Genomic DNA, 25534 nt, shown 5'->3' with positions numbered 1-25534 from the left:
TCTCTAGGGCATGTGCTTGGAGGGCGGAGTTGGGCGTGGCTTGGTGTAATGGCTCTGTTCTCCACTAGGTGGCAGTGCTTAGCTTACTAGGATGGATTGTTGTGGTATATGTGTGCATGTGCATGTAGGTGCACGTGCAGGAGAGGTGAAAATGGCATCACCCAGCTTCCTAGTTTCAGGCACAGGAACTTTGTGTTCTCACCTACCCAACAAGCAATCAAGGATCCCTCCTTTGTCTCAGTCTTCTGTCCATTCCCCACTTCTACACTGTGTCTGTGTCCAGGCTGTCAGCCTGCCATACACCTGGAAATTCTTAAATCAGACTGATCTGGATTTGAATCTGGCACAGCCAGTTAGGAACTCTGTGACTTTGGACTTGTTATTTTATCTTTCTGAGTCTCCGTTTATCCATCTGTGCAGTAGAGTTAATATTAGTAGTGACTTAAGTTTGTATTAGATGAGTGAATATTATACTGTAATATAATGCTTATCACAGTGTTTCACACAAGGGAAGTAAGTGGTCCTAGATATTATTACATTTTTAATCTATTTTAGTGATATTCGACCAGGCTATCCCCTGACAGTCCCTGCCTTGTCCAAAGAGGGAGAAGCATTTGACACATTAATTCTTCACTAAATTTTTCAGCCTGCAGCCACAGGACTCTGGATTACTTCTTTCTATTGTAAGAGCCACCCAGCAGGCTGCCTATTTTAATAGAATTTCTCCTGGCACCTCCTGTTTTTGTCTAGAGAAGTTTTAGAGCTGGTGCAGGCACATGCTCACACAACACACTTCAACATCACAAATGCGGATGAATGCATTTGGGAATAGTAGAGGAGGGCGTCATGGTCACCACTGCTTCAGTGTGTACAAAAGTCTCTGATGTAATCAGAACCTTTGATGTCTCAGGGAACAGAGCTTCCCCTCACCCTTCCTGTCAAGGTGCCAGGCTGTGGTTAGAGGTTTGACATGTCATTGGGCTTTATTTGGTTGCTGTGTGTAAGGCTTTCCTTCCTGTCATGCGTACTGTGGAATTAATAGCACCCACAGCTAATATTTTAGTCTGAGCTCTTGCTCGGCCTCCATGTTAGTCTGATGCCCTGGTACAACATGCATCTTTCCTTCTATGTTGAATGTGACCATTTTATATTCCTATCCAAACCCTGTTTATTTCTACAATTAATTTCACATTTAACTATCATTAGACTCATGGACTTAGAAAAGGCTATTTCAGCCAGATGTTCACTATTTGTGAAATTAGAGAATGTTAGAATTAGAAGGGATCAGCCAGTCTTATTTCTCATTTGACCTTTGAAGGAACAGGCTCAGAGAAGGGAAGTAACTTCCCCAGGATCACACAGCAAAGAACTGACCTAGCCAGGAAACTCAGGTCTTTTTATTCCTAATCAGATCTCTTTCCAAAGTGTCTTTTGAACTGTGTTTGATAGAGCACAGATTTGGTCCAGTGATACCCTCAGTCATGTGCCTTGGAGATCCCATTTTAGTTGCATTGAACAAAATATACACTGTAATTTCTGGGCTTATAGCCTCTTGGGGTCTATTAAACTGAAGTATTTCAATTTATAAGTTAGAAGGCTTGAAGATCCACAGCTTGTTAATGAAAACTTTCCATGCGATTTTAAAGCTGCCATCCTTGTGAGCTTGATTTAACCTCTTTCGAAAGCTCCCCCAGGAGTAAAGAAATAAAAAAAATCATTTCAGAAAATGATTCCAGGCTTTAAAATATTTTGTCAGAAGAAAAAATCAGCCTTAAATTTTTCCTACGTCCTATTTGCAGTAGTGAGAGCTCATTTCTTTAGTAGTCCTTGTTTCTAGGGTTTTAGGCTTTTGTTCTTAACATTACTTCAAAAGATGATTGGGGCCAGGGAGTGTGTTAAATGGGTGATGGGCATTAAGGAGGGCACTTTTTGGGGTGAGCACTGGGTGTCATATGTAAGAGATGAGTCACTGGGTTCTATTCCTGAAGTCAAGTCTACACTATATGTTAACTAACTCGAATTAACTAACTTGAAAGGTGGTAACTGTGTAGAGCATATCCAGTGACAAAGATGTTTTCCAGGTGAATAAGATGTGTTTACAGATCAGAGGGTAGAACTCTGTGAGGATTTTGTGAAACTAAATGTAAAACATTGGCTGTCCATATAACCAGGCTGTTACCCAAAGCCAGCATACTAATCTGTGTATCAGGGAAGAGGTACAGTGCATCATCCTAGCACATCATGGGTAGCACCAGGCTAAGCTGTTTGGGAGGTGTGTCCTTGTGTCACTGTCCAAGGTACTGAAACCAGGCCTTCACTCATAGAAAGCATCTATGCTATCCCATCTGAGCTCCCGTAGGAAAAAAACACTGTTGTTTTCCTTCAATCGTTTCCATCTTGATTCAGACATATGTGGTTTTTACATCACTCTAGAAGTGACAGAACTGTGCCTTGTGTTTCACTATTAATATATTTATTTTCCCATGTACATTTGATGACTATGTCAAAACAAGCACTGTTTTTTCCTTTGAACCTAGGAGAGACACATTTCTCTCCCGATGCCTTTCTCTCACCAGAAACTTGCTAACGTTATACAGACTTAGTGGATGCTTTAAAAAAAAATATGGCACAGCCCCTAGACTTAGCCAATGTACATATTTACTTATCAATGTACATATTTCTAGCAATATTATAATTATGATCAAGTCATTGTAAACATTCCTATATAGTCTTGTATATATTCAATTTAAAGTAACCATTAATTTTCTTGAGTCTGCATTGAAGTTATCAGGTGGCTCTGATTTGTTTAAGAATGATCTCACTGATCTATGGGGATGGAGACTAAGTATGTCTATCTTTCTTTCCTAGTTTCTCTCCTGTAGAAAATCCACTTTCATGCTCTGAGAAGAAACCCAGAAATCAAAGTGAATGATTTGTATTAACAGAGTCATTTCCTTCCAAAATCAAAAATAATTTTTATTGCCACATCCAACTTTGATTAGCTACTTGGCAAGAGATACATACCCCTACATGTATGTTTGTTGGTGAAAACATATCCAGAATTCCCATGAAAGTCTGATAGTGACACTATTACTATTGTCACCACCAGTAATAATAATAATAATAACATTTGTAATTATAGCTAACACACCTGTAGGGTATAGCATATTCCAGTAACTACTTTCACTGTTTTACATACATCAACTAATTTATCCCTCACAGCAACCTTATGAGGCAGATGTTGGTGTAATCCTCATTTGGCAGATGAAACTGAGGCTAAGTAATTTGACCAAGGTCAGACACATATAATTAAGTTTGACTTTAGTGCTAGCCTAGTAGTATATTGAGTGTATAAACAGTGAGATGATTAGAAATCTGGGTATCCCCCTGAAGTACTGATTTCCCAGACTATTGTCAGGTGTTAGACATCCTGGGGTCTCCTTTCTTGAGCTTGGTGGAAATGACTGATAGGAAATCTTTGAGTTTGTTAGTATAAACCAGACAAGTTGTGGTCATAAACCTTGTTTGTAAGTACAGGCAAGGGAGTAAGCACTGGTTTGTATCAGTGCAGTCATTTGCGCTGATATGAAGAATGGCCTAGCAACCACATGTGGGGTGTGAGTGGACCACAGGGTGATTGATGGTCAGACTGTAGGGGACACTGGCATGGACAGGCTATATGAAAAGTGATGAGTGACCAGGCATGTTTAGGAACAATGCCCATGGAAAGGACAAAAGTGTGGAGGAGTTCAAGAATGTTTGCTTTGTTTTTCAGAACTAACTCTATCTGGAAGTTGTCATACATGAATTTCTCTCCCAGATTTATGTTTCTGAACCATCTCTGTGTGTCTTGGCTGTCTAAAAATTTTGATTTTCCTTTCTTACCTTTCTTTCCCTCCCTCCCTCCCTTCCACCCACACTTTCCCCTCCTTTGTAGCCTTCACATGGTGACAAGACTTCTAATCCTGAAGTCCTGAAATGGATGAATGATTTGGCTAAAGGTCGTAAACAACTTAAAGGTAAGTTCCAGCCAAGAGTCTCTTTTTCCATAAAGGAAGCAGTTAAAATAGATAATTTGCTCCAAGGTATTTTTTATTCTTTTCCACCTGTGCCCTCTTTAACCTCATCTCTCACGTAGATTGGAGGCTCCATTTTGAAATAAATGGTCCTGGGTCCCTTTCATTATTTGGCCCCATCTAATAATTCTCCTTACAAAGAGATTGAAGAACTCCAGACTCCAAAGAGAAATGATTCACTTCAGTGCCAGGAACATTTCAACACGTGGAGTATTAACTTCCCCCTAGGTTACTGGATTCTTGGATGTTAGAAAAAGGCCTGAACAATCATTTACTCCGCATAACGCATTGTACCTATGAAGACATTTATGTCCAGAGATAGAGACAATTTATGTAGCTGGGAGGTAGTGCGCTAGATATAAAACTCAGTGCTCTTACCTCCTAATCCAGTGTTCTTCTTTCTTCTTTCTCTGGAGATTATGATGATGATATGAGTGTTAATTAACTCTAAAATCCATTTAAAAGGACTATGGTATTTACCAATAAAAATTTATTTGCCTCCTCTGGGGTGCCTGGGTGGCTGGCTCAGTCGGTTAAGCATCTGACTTTGGCTCAGGTCATGATATCACATTTCATGAGTCTGAACCCCACATCCAGTTCTGTGCTGACAATGCAGAGCCTGCTTGGGATTCTCTCTCTCTCTCTCTCTCTCTCTCTCTCTCTCTCTCTCTCTCTCTCAAAATAAACTTTAAAAAATTATAAAAAAATTAATTTTCCTTCTCTTTCCACATTCTTATTTCAATACTTAGATGTGGAAATTTTTCCAAATTTGTAAATTTTCCAAAGGTGATAAGGAACTGGAAGGGAATCTGAATTCAGTGGTATTAAACTGTAATGATGTTGCAGGTTTATAAAATATGCAATGTTTAAACATCACACCAGAGTATAACTAAAAAACAAACACCAAACAAAGAAAATGAGCTCTGTAATTGAGAAATCAATATAAGTGGCCACCTTTAGCATATTCTGAAATTTAATTCCATGATAATTCCCAAGTTGCTTTTTTACTTTGTTATTTAGGTTTATATAAAAACACATTGCAATAATGGTGAATCCTGGATTTTAAAAGATGACATTAGACAAAATTGTCAAGTTGGGACTGCACTCCCATCTCTCATATCCTATCCCTCCTGTATTTCCTCAGATGTCTGCATGTGTAAAGCCTTACAGAAGTGCTTGCATTTACACAGGGGCTCTTAATGACACAAAACTTTCAAAACTCAAGTAAATGAACCAGTGAGTATAGAATTCCAGGTGTTGTGGTAGGTATTGGGTGAAATATTTGAGGGCCTGGTACCATCTTCCTCTAGATCTCATCCTCTGAAATTTAAACCACTGACTTACTTCTACACATAACCCTCAACTTCCATAAGATCCCAGTCTCTAGAGCCCTTTGTTTTCACACCTGAGTAGGAGATATGCTGTTTGTTCTAGTTATTAAGGCTGCCCTTGCCCTGTGGAAAGCTATCAGCAATAGTGTCCATTTCCACTGACTTCACATCAGTGGTGGGAATTTCTGAAAGGCTCTCTGCTCTTAAGCCCAGTGAGTCCTCCTTGCTCATGGTAACTCATGGCATTTCTCTTAGAACTAAAGCTGAAATTGTCAGAAGAACAAGGGAGTGCTCCCAAAGACCTACCTAGAAACCTGTCCTGTGAGCAACCTGCAGTCCCCAGAGAGAATGGGAAGCCAGAAGCTGTGGGCCCTGAGCCAAGCTCCTCTGGAGAGGACACTCCTGATACTGTGCTGACATGCCTAAAGGAGAAGACAGAGCAACTTCCTGCTCAGGAGGATTCTAAGGTACCTCACCATATCCTCACAGGTCCCAACATTCAATAGGATTCCAGAGAGATTATGGTTTTGACCAATTTGTACGAGCACTTGGCACTACATAAACATCTTTAGGAGACTGGTTCTGAATTTCAGTCAGGTGACCTAGCAAGTTATTGACCATGACCTATAGGTGTTGCCACTTAATTCCAGAATGTTATTCTGGAAGTTATACTATTGCATGCTGGTAGGAAGCAAATAGCAAAGATATTAGGGTGTATCATATCTACTTTCTCCATTATTCCCCCAATAAATTAGCAAATTAACCCAAGACTAGTGTTACAATCCCATTTTACCATATATTTTATTTAAAAAATAATGCAGCTGGGATGAGGTATACATAGTAAGGAAAATGGTTTAGTATCTTATAAGATAGATAGGTAGGCTTTTTAAGAGAGTGTTAGGTAAAAAGATGTCTAAAGACCTCAGTTTTAGTCTTTAGACTGAAGTCTTTAGACATCTTAGTTTTGAAATCTTTGTGAAAGATTTCACATCCTGCATATCTTCTCATCCTGCACATCTATGCTTACATTTCATTTATGACCAGGAACCTTCCTTGTAGTCCTTTCTGTATCAACTCTAAAAGTGGTATGATTGCCTTTAATTTCTTGAGTAAGAGTTGTAGCTTGCATATCATAGCCCTAACTATGCTGTATGACATTTTCTATCTCTCATTTTATACTTTAGACCTCTTGAGTAGAATAGCTATTTGTAGCTCATGATCCTACAGTGTCTGTACATAGTAGGTATTGAATAAATGTTTGCTGAATGAATGGACAGATGAATGAACGAACTAACATATTTAACTTTGGAATCAAGTATTATTGATAAGAATGGTGACTTTACCTGTTCTATTGCACATTATATGGTCTTAATCATAGGTGACAACATATGCCAAATCCCAAAAGGCTCACCATATGCCCCTGGACTTGTTCTTTACATGGAGACTTGTGATGTACAAGCAGAAATGGGCCCTTGGCCACCTCTATTTTTATGAAATACTTTTAGATTAAAAAAAAACAATTCTATGTTGTAAGAAGTGAATAGGTTTTTATCCACTTGGCCAACTCATTCCACCCCACCAAAGATTCTGGATTTTTATGATAGCCAGCGGATAAGTGGGTAACACACACACACACACACACACACCCCTAATTCTATGTTCTACTTGATTAGGGCAGTGAGGGATGAGTTAGGATTGGTAGAGTAGACTTAGATCAGGACTCAATGCTTCAATAAGCCACTTTCTAGCTATGTATACTTAGTAAGTGAATTAGTTCTCTGAGATTCAATTTATTCATCTATAAAATACAGATAATACCTACTTACGTAATTATTGTGACAATAAGGAAAGATGCCTGGTGACTGGTGGGCAATCATTAATTTGAAAAAATATTTGAGTGCCATAATAGGCACAACAATGTGTTGTGAGGTATGATACATATTGGATATAATAAGATAGAGAAGCTATGAGGGTTACTGCCCTCATGAAACTCATGTAATTCTGAAAATTGGGATAAAACAACAAATAAACAGCTCAATAAGTAAAATTATTAAAGATTTTGATAAGTAGTGTGCAAAGAATTAGATAGTATAGAAAATAATGGGTATGCTTTCTACTTTATATAATGTGACTAGGAAGGCCAATAGGTGACATTTAATGAAGAATCAGCAGGCCAAGAGAGCAGCAAAAATCATTTTAGGCAGATGGAACTGCCAATATGAAGGCCTTGAGGGAAGAGATTGTGTGTACTTAGAATTCTTGGGTCTGAGGGCTAGAGCACAGGATGGCATGAGATGTCAGAAAGTCAGGCTGGGGCCCCTGACATAGTACCTTTTAAGTTACTACCTAAAGTATTGGAAAACTGTTGAGTCGTTGAAAGCAGGAAAGTGACATGGTGTGATTTACATTTAAAAGATACTTCTGAAATTTTTAAAAATATTTATTCTTGAGAGAGAGAGAGAGAGAGAGAGAGCAGGGGAAGGGCAGAGAGAGGGGTGTGTGTGTGTGTGTGTGTGTGTGTGTGTGTGTGTGTGTGACAGAATCTGAAGCAGGCTCCAGTCTCAGCTATCAGCACAGAACCCGACGGGGGGCTTGAACTCATGAACTGCGAGATCATGACCTGAGCTGAAGTTGAACACTTAACGGACTGAGCCACCCAGGTGCCCCTAAAAGATCTTTGTGATTGCTGCATGGAGAACAAATCACAGGGGAAAATTCTGGATAGAGAACGATGAAATGGGTGGTTTGGACTAGCATGAAAGCCTTGGGGACGGAAAGAAATAGACATACTCAAAGTATATTTTGGATGTATAATCAAAAGGATGTGCTGAATCATTGGATGGTAGGAGGGAAGGAAAGGAAGAATCCAAGATGGTGACAGGTCCATTTACTGAGATAGGGAAAACTACAGAAGGAACAGATTCAGGATGAGAGTGAAAAATTAAGAGGTTCTGTTTTTAACACGTTCACTTTAATATTTTTGAGGAATACAGTGACCAACCATCCCTGGTTTCCTTGGATTTTCCTGGATGCTAAAAATTTCACGTCTTTCAAAATGCCCCATCCTGGAAAAATGGGGATGGTTGGTCACCCTACTGAGACATCTAAGTCTAATAGGCACATGCACAGAGAGTCTAAAGATCAGAGAAACATATTTGTTGTTTGGAAGTTATCTTTGCTTAAATGGCAATTTATTTCTATTATTTTAAATGAAGTATCTGTTAAACTGTATAATAAGTGTCAGAAGCCCCTTCAGATAAAGCTAGCATCTCTGCAGTAGGCTAAAGTGAGGCCCTTTAAATAGAAAGCATCTGTAGTGGAATATGTAGCTCTCAATATCTAAAGCTGTAGTATTGTTCCTGGGGGAGGGGGGGGAGTTAAAATAGCAAACCTGATAGTGGCTAGTCAGCTATCAGGTGGTTCCTACAGGAGAGTCCAAAAACCACAGAAGCAGCCAAGGGAGGATTGCAAATTTCCACAGTAGCTATATTATTCCTGGATCCTCAGTGAACTCATTAGCACTTGAGATTATCTGATTAGGTTCTATTTCTTTACACTCAAATTGACAGATTATTTTCATCTGGGGTCCTTGCTTTACTGTTGAAAATACTGTAAATATTAAAATTTCCAAGATGAAGAATTATTTCTTTTCTAGAGAGAACTTTATGAAATTTTTACATTTGGTGTTTAGTCAGAGTCCATACTAAAGCTGATAAATCCCACAGCATTGCCTTGTCAGTTCAGATACTGCTATAGGGTAATTTTCTTCCTCTTTTATTTATAGATGATTTTTGGAGGTAATAACTTCTGGGTCACAGGGTATCTATTCATTGAGCACTGTAAGTGATGAATCATCCCTTAGGTATGACTGTGGTCCCTATTTATGTCCATTTCTTGTGAGAATCTTGAATTGGTGCTGGCACATCATACCCATTTTATTGCCCTTTCTCAGAACTGTAGGGTGGTATCAGGTGCATGGCACAAATTGAGCACTGTAAGTGAATGAGTCATCCCTGAGATCTGACTGTGGTGCCTATTTATGTCCATTTCTTGTAAAAATCCTGAATTGGTGCTGGCATGTTATACCCATTTTATTGCCCTTTCCCAGAACTGTAGGTGGTATCAGGTGCATGGCACAACTTACTAACTGGATGAGTAATGGCAGTTACTTCTGGCCCTTCACTAACTGCAGCATCTTTGAGGAGGAAAGCAGGTTTTTAAAAATATATATAACTCATTTTATTTTAAAAAATAAAATGAAAATATAGTGAGTAGTAGGTTGTTATACCCACTGGTTGTTATACCTTGCAGAGAGGGCAACTTAAAAGTAAAGGGCACAAAAAAGTAAGATCCCATCAAGTTATTTTGCCTACTTGTCATTTTAAATAATAAAACAATTTTTAAAATTGGTAATACTATCTCACATAGTTCAAAAGAAAATACAAATGGCCACACATTAAATAGATTCTTTGCCACTCCATCTGCTAGCTCTAGAGGTCTCCCATCCCCAAGCAGGTAATGTTTGCGGCTAATGTTTTATGTGTACTTTTGGAGTTTCTATATAAAGCATATACAAGGGATTGCTTTGGTAATTATTCTAAGAGTAAAATCAACTAATCAGAGTGAAAGATGAGTGCATACATTGTACATGGACCCTGATTTTCATCTGGCATCTTTGGATGATATTCTTCTATAATGGCATTTATCATCCTAAGCTGCTCTTTGGTCACTATTTTCCTCTTTTAGGACAAAATTTAGCTTTTCTAGAATCCAAAGAATTTAGTAAAAATAAATAAAATTACAAAAATCAAACTGCTGTACAGAGATGCTAATAATAGTTAAATGCATCATTTTTCTGAAGTTGCTTTCTATGAAATATAAGTCCCAATGAGATACTGAATAAAAAACATTGTTCATGTTTTCTGAACTTGGATTGAGATTTTTTTCTTTATTACCTATTAAAACCCCATAAGATAGATAAAAGGTTTGTTTTTTTCATGGCAAGATGTATCATGACTAAGAAAATATTTAAGAAATTATTAGGCTGGAAAACGAAAGGGTCTTGTGGTTACTTAACCAATACTTAAATGGCTTCTACAGAGAGAGGTGATCTATCTTTCTACTGAAAATGAAAGTTCTTAGGTTATAGCCTATGGAATTTATATGAAGATTGTTAAAAATTAGGGTACTTTTGTTTTTAAACCTGAGTTGATATATTTATAGCAGGGAATGGGGATGTGTTGAGTACTGTGAGAATTTTTTAAAATATCTGATATAATTTTTGTCCTCAAGAAACTTCTAACTCATTTGGGCAGACAAATCTGAAACACAGTACATAGTTAAGGCCCAGATAATCAGATAGAAAAGTTCAGAGAAAAGGGAGCTAAATGTGGGCCAGAACGGTTCTCAACTGGGACAGGGGTAGGGTAACATGTGAATAACTAGGAAGTTTGAAAAATACACATACTTAAGTCATGTTCTTTTCCTTCAGGATCCCTTTGTGGGATCTGGAAGGCAGAGATCCAGAGAGCACCTTGGGTATGTGTACTTTGACAAAAGATACCTGGGTAATTTGCTCTGTGCTATTTCTCCTGTTTCCTTCCTGCTAGTCGCTTAGTGAGAACCATCTGACCAGAGTGAAAAAATTGTGTGTAGTAAACATATAGCAAATTAGAAGGGAGGAAAACCAAGGCAAGCAGAGGTTTGGTCATTTTGGATGGTCACTTTGGATGGAGAGAAGGATTATAGTGGTGGTGGGTAGGTAAATAGAGGATTGATAGATAAATAGGAAGCTATTTAAATTTTTATGTGCAGTGTGACCTGTTAAAAATAGTGCTTAGGAGAATACATATTTGGACCAAGAGTTTATGAAATCTTTCAGTTGGAAGGAACTTTGTAATTCCAACCTCCTTATTGTACAGGTAAGATAAGGATTCAAATAAGTTAATTGTCATATCAAAAATAGTTTGTGGCAGAGCTAGCCAGTAACCTAGTATATACTCCAAGCTTGTGATGAAGACCCGTACAAAGTTTGTGTTTGTGAATATAATCATGAAGATCCATATAAAATACATGTTTCAGAGGAAAAATCAATAGGTCTACATATTGTTTTTTAAGAATGAAGAAGTAAAATGACAGGCTTCTTACCATTACCTATTTAGGATTCCTTCAGAAGCTTTAAAAACATCTTTCTAAACTTGGACCTACCCTTTAAGAAACTTTTGCTGGAAGAAAATTGGCATGTGCTTTAAACAGTATCTTATAATTGTCTTCCCTTTTTCTAATTACTGTTGCATTATAGTATTATTAATCCCTTACTTTGAGGCTTCAAAACTGTTTTTTTTTTTTTTTGCCTGCTAAAAATACTGACATGCTTTCATTCTTGCCTGAGAAAGGAACAATAATTAATTTCATGTTTTTCAGGTAGCTAAGCAAGACAAGAACCTCATAAAGCCTCTTTATGACCGATACAGAATTATCAAGCAAATCTTGTCAACACCTTCCCTTATTCCAACAATTGTAAGTCAGGATGCTTGCATTAACTAGAAACCTGTACTTGTGCTTGGTATTGTTTAAGTAGGGAGGCAGCACTATGACAGTTATAAAGAAGCCTTTTTGGCAGTATATGCTGCTAAAAATGTCAGTTGTTATTTCACACAGTAGAAATGTGGTCTCCTTTGAGCCAAATATCATACTTAACAGGTGGATGATAATTAAAACTAGTATGAAACAGGAATATATAGCAACTGCATTTTTTAGTTTATTTTGTGAGAGAGCACACATGGGAGGGGTGGTAAGAGAGGGGAAGAGAGAGAATCCCAAGTAGGCTCTGCACTGTAAGCATAGAGTCCAATGTGGGGCTCAAACTCACAAAACATGAGAACATGAACTGAGTTGAAATCAAGAGTTAGACACTTAATCAACTGAGCCACCCAGGTGCCCAGCAATTGCATTTTTGAAGCCAGTTTTAATATTTGCTTTAATTTCTTGGATGAGGAGAACAACTGATGAATTTCAATTTCATCATCTAATTTACAACACAGCTAAACCACACAGAGTCTTTCTATTCCGTGTGTTAATTTTTCTTCTTTAATAAGAAAATTGACTACATGTTCCTTGATACAAATGCAACATTTGTTTTTGGTACCATTTGACCATCACTGAATAAGACATAAGATTTATTTCAATAGAAAACATGGCTACTAAAATTGAGCTAGACTGTTTTTAATAAAGAATGATTTATGGGAATACAGAACTAGAAAGGCACCACAAATCCTACTCCATTAATATTAAAACAGTCACTTGCTCAAGATATCAGTATAAAAAGGAATAAACATTAACAAATATACATTTAAGTATACTGGACTACATTTATAATTTCACAATTTTCAAGACAAACACAACAGTGATTCATAATCTCTAAAATGTTCCTATTAAAGAAGCATGGTTTAAAATGGGGTATGATTTTCAGATTTCCTTGCAAAAAATTCTTTTGGTTGTGGTAAGTATTAGCAGAACTCCATTTTGCTTTGGCCTTCATAGAGCTCTTCCCTGAATTTGTCAATTTTCTGACTATCCTCTATATCTGAATGTGGCCCACACCAGGATCTGATTTGGGGTATTTCTGAATAACAAAAGGTGTCTGAAGTCCATTTCATCCTAACCCATGTAACTGTTGTGAAGCTGGGGTCCAGGTCTGAGTGAAAGGGAGGAACTAGTAGGCAGTGCAGCCAAGAATGGGACCATATCCTAGATTCTGTGCCTTCTTTGGTCCAGCAAAAAGACGAACTTGCTGAGCATTTTAGCCCAGCAGTGGGTGGGGATGGGGTGCTTCTTTGATCATTAACTTCTGTAAGTTTTTTGATACAACTGAGGAAGAGTCACTCTTGTTTGTTTCCTTCTGGGTTTTCAGTGGTACAGGGATCACCTACTCTTTTCATGGTGTCTATTTATGGTTCCTCTTCCTGTTTTTGCTTCAAGAGTCACTTAGCATTTTTGTGACTTTATTTAACTCTGCTTGTGATAAGCAGGAGGAAGAAGACTCTGATGAAGACTGTCCACAGGGAAGCCAGCAACCTTCTCTGCCAGATCCAGCATCTCACCTGCCTATTGGCGACCACCTCACCTTCTCTAATGAGACGGAACCTATTAGGGTCCTGCTGTCAGATGAAAAAAAAGAAACCAAACAACCAGCCCTATCCATGTCCAATTTACATGAGGCCACTATGTGAGTGTGAATCTTAAATATGGAGTTTCTTTTTAACTCTTTATAGTCTGAGATACCTTACATGTGCCTACAAAATTCACAAGAGCTGTTAGATTCTCTAAAAAATGCAACCTACCAGAGCAGCCTAAAAGCATAATCTGGTTGTTCTCTTTATTGGAGAATTGAGAAGACAAAGCCATGAGGAACCAACACTCTCAATAAGGTCCTAAAGATGCCAAAAATGTTAATGTTCAATTTCCTCTAGTTGCATACCTTTTCAGAGGTTCTGGCACCAGTCTAATTCTCAGCAGTGTGTGAAGCAGAGCTGGCTTTTGAAAATGCTAGACCAAAAGGAATTGGGGTCCCATGTGGTTCAACATTTGTCAGGGCCTTTAGATAAGATGGTTTCTCTAGCCTGGGAATCACCTTGGGTTTCAGTAAATGAGCTGCCCTTTTTCTCCTAATGGCCCTTCAGGAGCTATTTGTATTTTCATTAGTATTATCATTATTGTTATCATTACCATTATTTAGTAGTTGGCATTTCTCTTCATCATTTCACCTTCTTTGGTTTGTATGTTATAGGCCAGATTATGAGATTTCCTTTAACATGTATTACAGTGTGGTGAGTGTATACCTCAAGATAGGTATAGAACCCACCCACATATATGAGGTGAGACTAAGGACTAAGTTGTAAATTGGGATTTTAGTGTGTTTGTAGAATCAGTTGGTACCACAACTTTGGCTCAGAGAAGTAACCCATTTGGAAGCAGAAAATCCATCTTCCTTCCGCTCTTGTTTTCTTTCTTTTTTCTCTCCTCTCTTTCCTTTCCTTCATTTATTTGTTGGTTGTTTGGTTCTTAAGCAGCTTTTGAGGGGTGTTAGAATATTTTTTTAATGTCAATATATAATTTCAGGGCGTTCAGTCTCTGAAACCATGCACAAGTTCCCTAGATAAAAATTCCTGCTCTAAAAGTATATGCTTTGTCTTAGTAGAATGAAGTGAGTAGAATTTTCAGTGTAACTCTATCTTCACTTTGGGTCTAATTTCATTCCCAAGGTTTTTGCCATTTTCCCCATACTCTACATTAAGGATGGAACTTGTTTTAAACTCTCTTCCTCTTGTGCCTCTTAAGTCTAGTCTATCACCAAATACCAGTGAGTATTCTTTTAAAATGTCTCCTTTTCCCTCATCCATTCATATAGTCATTACCCTCATCACACTTCATTTTTTTTTTAAGATTTTATTTTTAAGTAATCTCTACACCCAATGCGGGGCTTGAATTTACAACCCTGAGATCAAGAGTCACATGCTCTACTGACTGAGCTAGACAGGTGCCTCACCCTAACCACATTTTGTAATGGACTTAGTCACTCAGTCGGCTTGCCTTTTTTCTCCTCTCCTTTCTCCTTTTGTTCTTTCTCTTCTCCTATGACATTGTTTTCATTCTCTGCTTATGTGCTTCCCTATGATTAGGTTCTACATGTACTATATTTATTCAAAAGATACTTTTAGGCAGAACCCTTCTGTATCATAGTATGATTTGCTGAATAGATAAATCATTTAATGATGTCTCAATTATGCCAGAGTTTAGTAATGGCAAATCCATATTTTACTTGGTATAGGCCTGTACTTCTTGACCATCTCCGAGAAACTAGGGCTGACAAGAAGAGACTTCGGAAAGCCTTAAGAGAATTTGAAGAACAATTTTTTAAACAAACGGGAAGGTAAGTTGGGCAAAGATTTTTTTAAGCAAGTATTTCCTAGGGAACTATCATTAAGAATGAGCTGGAGTTTTTAGCAGGAACGTGAATTTATAAAAGATATAAATAATTTCAATAGTGACTGAGATCTAATGCAACATTCTAATAGTGCCATTATTAGGTATGTTTTATGGGAGGCTGTAGCCATCAAGTATGACATAAGCCTTTAAAAAAATAAAGATGAATTCCAAAAATTCCTAACTTTGCCTTATAAATCTCTTTATAATTATTGAATTTATCTAAAACTTTAAGAAATCTATTTGATTTTTTAACCCATATAATTTATTTGTTCTTGATTAGTTTCACAAATTATTCCCTACTTCATTAATTCTTCCTTTGCTTTAAATACATCTTTTAAACTTTAGGATCTATCCTTAATTATTTATTTTCAGGATTTGGTCAAAAGTTCATAGCTATTCTCTCCATCCTTTAAATAAATGTTTAGCTGTATCCTCTAGTTGTCTATTTTTGTCAACCCAAGTCTCCATATGCACTCCATCAGTTTCCTCTAAATTTGGCTATATTGTCAATGTATATATAACTTTTATATGTACTATATATATATATGTATTATATATGTGCATGCATATATATATATATATAATTATGAGATTAAGGATTATGTGTGTGTATGTATGTACATATATCATGAGATTAAGGATTATTGATCTATGTAAGAGAAAGAAGAAAAATCATTTGCCTATCCTCAGCCTGTTTCCATGGTTGTATGATGAAATGACTGGACTTCCTGGAATACTTTGGGAAGGTATAGTTGTCATGTGGGATGTCAGTATTAAAAATAATAAGGTGTAACTTTCCCAAAGTCACAAAGTTATTAAGGTGGCAGAGGTGGGAGTCAGTGATACACTGGCCCCTTGATATTCCCCTCCATGTACATATCTGCCTCTCGTGATTTCTTCCATTTCAGCAGACTGAGGGTTGACCTAATGGACAAGGGACTATTTTCTAAAACACCCTGAAAGAGGTCTACTCACCTCTTAGCAGTTTCTCCATTTCAGTCCTCCAGAGCTGTGTACTAGGACTTGACCTATTAAGTCAGAAACTTATTGTACTTAGCAAATACAGATGTAATTCACTTTGTTTTCTGCCTGGACTCCAAATTTACCTTTCTGCTGTTGTTAACTAATCTACTGAAAAATGTTATGTGGCTGTTAAATTTAGAATATAAAACATAATTTTTCATTTTCTTTTTTCATTTCCATTATTTTTCCTTTACAGAATTTCCATACAGCTTTTACATTTACATTTTTTTTTTACCTATATGAACCCAGGAGTCTAAAAAGTTTGAGAATCCCCCTCACCCACCAGTATGCTAATAGTCCTGCCTAATGGAGGACTACCACTAGAGAGTGGTACTTGTCATGCCTTCTGATATACAGAGAAGTTAGTGATGTTCTATGTATAGTACTCTACTGCACCTTTGAGTCCTAATCCCACTTCAGATATGCCTATATTTGACTGAAATTTTAGGCCCTCTTGTGGTAATATACTTAAACTAAATGCCAAAGTGGTAGTAGATTACAACTAAAATCAAAGGGTTAAATGGGTAGGAGATATGGATCTTAATCTTTTCTCCTAAAACATTTTATTAGGAAGTTCTAATCCTATCCATATGGTAAAATAACCATGCAAATGGAGTACTAAAAAGTTTAAGTTACTATAAATGTTCTTGGTAATATTTGCCAAGCAAGAAGATTAATCATATAGATATGACATTAATATTTTTGAGCCAGGAACTGTATTAAGCACATTAGCATGTTTTACATAACGGGAAAACTGCTTCAGGAAATACTTAGCAAAATTTTTCATTCTGGCCAATGCACTCTTCTTTATTAGCCAAAATGGAGTATGCAGGACCAGGGAAAAGTTACATGATGGATTACTAGTGTTTCCCTATAAATTAGACCATTTCTTCACTTATATATGTTTATACAAGTTAAGGTGGTATTAAATTCCTAGATAAAAGGTTGGTCCATAACACAGAATGGAGGCAAAGGAATTGTTAAATAACTTAGGCAATATTTAATAGAAACCCTGTCTTTAGGTTTGTGTACTCTTCTGAGTTCTGTACTAGAAATTCCAGGGCAATGTATAGTGATGTGTCACAAGTAGATAACTACATTCTTAGGAAATCTTTATACTTTCACTATTTTTTTTTTATTTGTGAGAGATATTTCTTTTATCAGTACTAGGAAAATAGAAGGGACTATAGGTAAAACATCAAGTGCTTGCGATTTACCTATATTCAGCCATACTAATATTAGTGTTTATTTTCAGTAGCAACTGTGGTACTGCATCTGTTTTCCACACCTTATATTTCAAAGTCATGAGTGAAAATGTTCTAAAAGCAATTGGTCATCTTATCAACCAAGGAGACAAGGGCCATCTAAGATCCTGAATCAATTACTGCCCTTTAGAAAACATATCCTGGCAACATGTTTTTGTGGGAAGGAATGGTTTTAACTCCAGATGTTACCCAAACATTCTTCAAAGTAAATGGCAAGAACACATAGTAGTTAGAACGCAGATGTATAAACTGTGCTTAGATGTGTAGCCTTAGAATTAGTGTGCAAAGAGAACCACTGCAATTCAGACTCCCATAAATAAATTCAATCCATAAACATCTCCTTGATTCTACTACACATTGGCAGAGTTAGGTATTATAATTTTAAAAACTTGGAAATATTTCATATTTACAAGATAGCCAATGAGCTTTTTTCCCCCTATAACAATAAATTTATACATTCTTTTAATTTATGTAGTTTTTTAGGTTGAATTTTGAACAATTCTGACTGTCAGGGCTGGACATTCTGCACAGGTATGGGGCTTTGGCATGAGTAACAGTAGAATAACTAAAGAATGCCTTCAGTTGTGGTTTTTGTTTTATTCCTCAGACCTTTTTACTTGCTCCATTGATATATGTCTGAGCATTGGATCATAAATCTGCAAAACACCTATGACATTCTCTATTATATAAAAATCCAATAACACATGAAAGAGGGAGAGTGTGAAGGTGGAAGGGAAGGTAAAAAAGACATGATGCGAAAGCCAAGTGGAAACATCCACCCTGTACTTTCTCATGTAAAAATTATAAAAGGATTTTTAATGACTTGATTTATTATGAGCTAATAGTCTTTCCTGTTTTGCAGAAGTCCACAAAAGGAAGATAGGATACCGATGGCAGATGAGTACTATGAATACAAGCACATAAAAGCCAAACTGAGACTATTAGAGGTCCTCATCAGCAAGCAAGATGTGGCCAAAACCATCTGAGGTTCAGGAAATATTTGTTTGTGCTCACTTTCAACCAGGATAAGGCCAAGTTTCTTTACCTCTGACATTCTTGCTAAGTAGTTTTAACATACTGAGAATCAAAGCACTTTAGTGGTAGTATTAGCTGTTTTTAAGAAGGGATGGCAAATGTAATTATAAATGAGGATGGAAGAGTTAAATGGGGGAAATATACTAACAATATAATTGGAAAAATTGCTCCATGCCAAGGAGAAAACACATGGTCAGTATAATTATTTCAAAAAACATCTTAATATTTTATCAAATCTAAATAATACTTGTTCAGTGGGCCACTTTTTAGGAAAAGTCTATTTTGTGTCCAAAACCTGCTTATGTTAAAGTGTGGAAAAGAGCATGATTTTTAAAAAATCAATAAGGAGGAAAAGAAACTTTTCTTTTTATGTAGGAAGCAATATGGCTAGTAAGAATTTAATATATTTAAAACTTCTAATAGATTTTTTTTTTTTTTTTTTTAATTTTTTTTTCAATGTTTATTTATTTTTGGGACAGAGAGAGACAGAGCATGAACGGGGGAGGCGCAGAGAGAGAGGGAGACACAGAATCGGAAACAGGCTCCAGGCTCCGAGCCATCAGTCCAGAGCCTGACGCGGGGCTCGAACTCACGGACCGTGAGATCGTGACCTGGCTGAAGTCGGACGCTTAACCGACTGCGCCACCCAGGCGCCCCTCTAATAGATTTTTAAGTGATAAAAAAATCTACCTTGTCCCTTAAGTCTGCTAGGCTATCAGTAAAGCATACTAGAATGTGTCACTGCTAATTTTTTATTTCTATATAAAAATAGCAGATTTTACCTGTTATTTGAGATTTTACATTTCTGGTTACCAAAGTTCATTCTGATAGCATGTACTTTGTGAATTAACTTTGTCTATAATGACAGATGTTTATATTAAAGTAAACTATTGTATTAAAATTTAAAAATAGGTTATTTTGGGATAGATTCGTGGTCTGCAGTATATAATTCTAATGTGATCATAGTTATGATTGCTAATCTTTTTGTTTACTATAAGAGTATATAACTATTTTTCCATTGGGAATATGCATTTTTCTTAATGTTCCAAAGTCTGTACTTTGTATAGTCACAAAGCTTTCTCATGAGTTGTAGGTATTCTTCATCTTGCACAAAATTTGCAAATTTCTGACACCTTGGAAAAGAAAGCTAAATATTTTATTTGCTTCATCAACTTTAGTGCATATAGTTTTGTGTTATTTTGTACTAAAACATGCGTTTATTATTTTGCCTTTGTAAAAATAAGAGGTCAACATTTTCTCTCTTGTAACAACCATGTTTGTATTTCTGTTTTCTGTAATGTTTAAGCATGATGTTGAACAAATTCACATTTTCATATAGTTTGGGTGGGAAGAATATTGACTTTCAGAAGTAGAGTATTTCAGAGGCTTATTGTTTTCTCTGTATTTACCTGGTATTTTATAACTTTTATGAATCAGAATGATGTCCTTCACAAATTTGTTTAATTGAAGTCATCTACTTGTAACAGGACAGATACACAACTATTTGAAGTTTACAAACTACATCTTTGATAAGGGAAATGGTTTCATGACATGTATACAATTGCTATTAAAATGTAACTCTATATATTCTATATGATTGTAAATATTTTATACAACAATACAAATAAAATATTTTTCTATTATATTTATTATGTTGAAACACAATAGTTGTTTCCTGTTAGCTAATATAAATAACATAAATAACACTGTCAAACAACAAGTTGGAAGTGTTGACAATTCTAGGCTTCAAGATTTAACTCATGCTGCAATTACACCCTTTCATGCGGTTTGGAGTTATCCCAATATTTGTTCAGTAGATTAAAATGAATGCATATTTAAACACCATTTATAAGCTGTTATTTTGTATTTTGCTAAAGCATTTATATAATTGTCTTGTTATGTTTGGCATAAAGGAAAAATAAAAACATTGCAGCATCTAGGCAATAAAGTGTCAGAGGAGAACTTTCATCACTGAAAGTAATGGGAAGGGCAGGGAATAGGAAACACTAGAACGGCTCTGAATGAAATTTGAAAAATGGCACTTTGCTTTTGGTGATAGCGGCATGTGCATGCTTCAGTGGAAAACATCTGGTGATGAGAATGGACAACAGAGGATCAATGCTCCTAAGGGAAGAAAAGGGACTGAGTAAGAATAAGAAAAGTGGGCATTAACGTCCAACACTGATATTACAGGTTTTGCAGCTGGGATCTTTCTTTGCATTTGCAGTAGACAAACTCATGAGCTGATGACCAGTGATTTCTGCTACAGTGCCCAGAGAAAGATCCACAGGATCAGTGTAAATGACTTCTAAAATGACATCCTGGGCATGGTGGTAAACCAGCACCCCATCTTCTTCTGTGCAGGTCAAAAATTTATTATCCTTGGAATTTAGCTGAGGAAGGCGCTGCTTACAAAATTCATCTCCTGGTGATCCCACAGGGGCAATAACAAGAATCACATAATGATAAGCAGTGTACATACAGTAGAAGTCCCCAAAGTATAAGTTAGTATTGGGGTTAAAAAGTTTTTCTGCTGCAATCTCAAACCTGTATCTTCCGTAAGGTGAATCCTGGGGTGGCTTCCCAGTATTGAATTCAGTGCTGCAGCTGAAGAAGATGCCTTCTAATTTTCCACTGATAGGAGAGCCATGGCTACCACTGTTATCCTTGACAGATGGCTGCATAGCATTCCCATGATGTTCTCTGCAAGGGAAAAGAAATGATCATTTCTTGGTATAATAGTAGTAAAGCTATTAATTTATATGCAGATCTTATTGGTGGTTGGCCTAAAAGTCTGATCATCCTACTGTCAGAGCAAGGAGAATCCATCTTTTGACCTACTTAACTTTTATGTACTTTAATGCTAGGATGTTCTTCAAACCTTGGAGGTCTTTCTATAATAAATTTCCTGGCCAGAAAAACTGAACTGGAATTAGAAATCTTACAACTGAAATCACATCCATTATATACCTACTGGGTTTTAGAAGTGGCTTTTTGAAGAGAAAACTAGACTAACAGTATTGGTTAGTTAAATATACTGAATGTTTCTTTAAAGTATGCCAGAAATTTAGTCCTGAGTACTGTCCATGTATATTGGCACAAAAGCGTTTTATTTTGTTTTTTAGGTTTTTTTCCCCCAGGGTACTGTTTGCTAATTAGGTCCTCTCTCTTGTGTTTTTCTTACAACAGAGCTGGTTATTCCTCCTTTACCATTCCCCCAGTTCTATTCTCCATCCTTCTTGCCTTCCACTGTGAGCTGGGACTCTATCATCCAGTTCCTCCTTGTTCCTTGGTCCCTTCCATTTCAGTTCTGCCAGTGGGGGCACCAGCATATCTGGGAGAGGAGGGAGTAAAACCTTGAGTGTGTCGTCTTCTACTTTCTCCATTCTTCAGAACCTTGTGGTTCTGGTGTGGCTGGATTCACCTGTACCACATGTCTCTATTTCTCCTATCAGGTGTACTCTATTCCCCTTCTCAAGAATAGTAAAACTTTTCAATTCTTGATAGTTCTTGTTTGCTTTAGCATTCCTTATTGTTGCCTTCACCCTGCCTATACCTTTGTGAATGGCGCTTTTGTCAAATTTTCTCCAGAACTCTTACTAAATGTCCCTTCTCTTTCTTGTTGGGCCCTTAACCAGCAGGACTTGGGATGAAAATTACAACCTACTATGCAGGCATGAGAAGGTTCCCAGTCAGCATTCTTCTTCTTTTTTTTTTTTGGTTCTTTTTGCTTTCTATTTTTTTTTTAAATGTAATTTGTTGTCCAGTTGGCTAACATACAGTGTATACAGTGTGCTCTTGGTTTTGGGGGCAGATTCCTATGATTCATTGCTTGCATACAACACCCAGTGCTCATCCCAACAAGGGCCCTCCTCAATGCCCATCGCCCATTTTCCCCTCTCCTCCATCCCCCTCCCCATGAACCCTTAGTTTGTTCTCTGTATTTAAGAGTCTCTTATGGTTTGCCTCCCTCCCTCTCTGTTTGTAACTATTTTTCCCCTTCCCTTCCCCCATGGTCTTAAGTTTCTCAAGTTCCACATATGAGTGAAAACATATGATATCTGTCTTTGACTGACTTCACTTTGAATAATAGCCTCCAATTCCATCCATGTTGCTGCAAATGGCAAGATTTCATTCTTTCTCATTGCCAAGTAGTATTCCATTGTATATATAAACCACATCTTCTTTATCTATTCATCAGTTGATGGACATTTAGGTTCTGTCCATAATTTGGCTATTGTTGAAAGCACTGCTGTAAACATTGGGGTTACATGTGTCCCTATGAATCATCACTCCTGTATCCTTTGGATAAATTCCTAGTAGTGCTATTGCTGAGTTGTAGGGTAGCCTTTGGGTCAGTGAGGTGTGCTCAAGATCTCCCCTAACTATAGTACAGCAATGAGTCTCAAAGGCTGCTACCAAGGAAGCTTATTAAAAATGAGATTCAAAGTAAGACCAAGAAACTGTCTGTCACATATTAGAAGACACTAGAAAAATAAATGATGTACGATATTCCAATTGAACCCCATATTTTTATTCTTACTGTTCTTCCTTTCCTCCTGATGTTCCAAAAATTCCTTCTATTATCATTTTCTTCCTTTTTCAAAAACTTAAAAAAACTACAATGGTCCAAAATCTTTGGAGTGCAACAAGAAGTTCTAAGGAAAGTTTATAGCAATACAGGCTTATCTCAAGAATCAAGAAAAAAATCTGACACAATCTTACTTTACAACCAAAATGAGCTAGAAAAAGGAGAACAAACAAAAATCAAACCCAGCAAATAGGATTACAGTAGAAATAAATGATATAGAAACTAAAAAAACAGGAGGACCTGGGGAAGATGGCAGCGTAGGAGGACTCTGGGCTCACCGCGTCCTGCTGATCACTTAGATTCCACCTATACCTGCCTAAATAACCCAGAAAACCGCCAGAAGACTAGCAGAACAGAGTCTCTGGAGCCAAGTGCAGACGAGAGGCCCACGGAAGAGGGTAGGAAGGGCAGAGAGGCGGTGTGCTACATGGACTGGCGAAGGGAGCCGGGGCGGAGCGGCAGCCTGCCGGCCAAGCAGAGACCCCGCGTCTGGCTTGCAAAAGCAGAGGGGCCGGAGGGAGTGTGTTCAGACAGCAAGCGGGACTTAACATCTGGAAGGTTATTAAGTTAACAGCTCTGCTCGGAGAGCGGGAAGGCTGGAGGACAACAGGAGGGAGAGTTGCTGAGCCCCAGGATGACAGAGCTCAGTTTGGCGGGGAACAAAGGCGCTGGCCAGTGCCATGCCCCTCGCCCATACCCCAGCCAAAATCCCAAAGGGAACCAGTTCCTGCCAGGGAACTTGCTTGTACCGTGCAAACACCCAACACTGTGCTTCTGCAGAGCCACACCTCCTGCAGCGGGTCTGACTCCCTCCCACTGCCACAGGGCCCCTCCTGAAGCGGATCACCTAAGAAGTGAGCTGAGACTGCCCCTCCCACCCCCGTGCACCTTGCCTATCCACCTCAGCTAATATGCCAGATCCCCAGCACCACAAGCCTGGCAGTGTGCAAGTACCCCAGACGGGCCACGCCACACCACAGTGAATGGAGAGGGGAACAGAAGGTACACACCAGTCTGACTGTGGCCCCAACGGTTGGCTGGGGGCAGACATCAGGCCTGACTGCGGCCCCACCCACCAACGCGAGTTATTCAAGACAGAACAGGCGAAGTGCCCTGCAGTTCCACAGCACTCCAGGGACTATCCAAAATGACCAAAGAGAAGAATACCCCTCAAAAGAATCTCCAGGAAATAACAACAGCTAACGAACTGATCAAAAAGGATTTAAACAAAATAAACAGAAAGTGAATTTAGAATAATAGTCATAAAATTAATCGCTGGGCTTGAAAATAGTATAGAGGACAGCAGAGAATCTCTTGCTACAGAGATCAAGGGACTAAGGAATAGTCAGGAGGAGCTAAAAAATGCGATAAACGAGTTGCAAAATAAAATGGAAATGACCACGGCTCGGATTGAAGAGGCAGAGGAGAGAATAGGTGAACTAGAAGATACAATTATGGAAAAAGAGGAAGCTGAGAAAAAGAGATAAAAAAATCCAGGAGTATGAGGAGAAAATTAGAGAACTAAGTGATGCACTAAAGAGAAATAATATACACATAATTGGTATTCCAGAGGAGGAAGAGAGAGGGAAAGGTGCTGAAGGTGTACTTGAAGAAATCATAGCTGAGAACTTCCCTGATCTGGGGAAGGAAAAAGGCATTGAAATCCAAGAGGCACAGAGAACTCCCTTCAGACGTAACTTGAATCCATCTTCTGCATGACATATCATAGTGAAACTGGCAAAATACAAGGATAAAGACAAAATTCTGAAAGCAGCAAGGGATAAACATGCTCTAACATATAAAGGGAGACCTATAAGACTCGTGACTCATCTCTCTTCTGAAACTTGGCAGGCCAGAAAGGAATGGCAGGAGATCTTCAATGTGATGAACAGGAAAAATATGCAGCCGAGAATCCTTTATCCAGCAAGTCTGTCATTTAGAATAGAAGGAGAGATAAAGGTCTTCCCAAACAAACAAAAACTGAAGGAATCCGTCACCACTAAACCAGCCCTACAAGAGATCCTAAGGGGGATCCTGTGAGACAAAGTACCAGGGACATCGCTACAAACATAAAACATACAGACATCACAATGACTCTAAACCCATATCTTTCTATAATAACACTGAATGTGAATGGACTAAATGCGCCAACCAAAAGACATAGGGTATCAGAATGGATAAAAAAACAAGACTCATCTATTTGCTGTCTACAAGAGACTCATTTTA

General features: G+C 37.7%; 2 protein-coding genes across 9 annotated transcripts in view; one reads left to right on the top strand and one right to left on the bottom strand.

Annotated features, from left to right (window-relative positions):
* Positions 1-19099, top strand: part of FAM13C (family with sequence similarity 13 member C) — a 171481-nt gene extending 152382 nt beyond the window's left edge. For 2 of the 3 annotated variants that reach the window (XM_007095805.3, XM_007095803.3), the window contains 6 exons: positions 3938-4019; positions 5663-5874; positions 11831-11926; positions 13435-13634; positions 15237-15338; positions 18545-19099. In XM_007095805.3, coding sequence (XP_007095867.1) covers positions 3938-4019; positions 5663-5874; positions 11831-11926; positions 13435-13634; positions 15237-15338; positions 18545-18668 — 816 coding nt within the window. In that variant the 3' untranslated portion in view covers positions 18669-19099. The remainder of the gene's footprint in view (positions 1-3937; positions 4020-5662; positions 5875-11830; positions 11927-13434; positions 13635-15236; positions 15339-18544) is intronic. The other variant, XM_007095804.3, reaches the window with a different exon arrangement.
* Positions 19100-20751: 1652 nt separating this feature from the next.
* The window catches only part of PHYHIPL (phytanoyl-CoA 2-hydroxylase interacting protein like), an 87089-nt gene continuing 82306 nt past the window's right edge, over positions 20752-25534 (bottom strand). For all 6 annotated transcript variants that reach the window (XM_042961025.1, XM_042961028.1, XM_042961027.1 and 3 more), the window contains one exon: positions 20752-21420. In XM_042961025.1, coding sequence (XP_042816959.1) covers positions 20886-21420 — 535 coding nt within the window. In that variant the 3' untranslated portion in view covers positions 20752-20885. The remainder of the gene's footprint in view (positions 21421-25534) is intronic.

This window comes from Panthera tigris, chromosome D2, assembly GCF_018350195.1.
Source record: "Panthera tigris isolate Pti1 chromosome D2, P.tigris_Pti1_mat1.1, whole genome shotgun sequence".
NCBI classification, from domain to species: domain Eukaryota; kingdom Metazoa; phylum Chordata; class Mammalia; order Carnivora; family Felidae; genus Panthera; species Panthera tigris.
The sequence above is the reverse complement of the archived record's forward strand: the minus strand, read 5'-3'. Positions and strand labels throughout refer to the sequence as shown.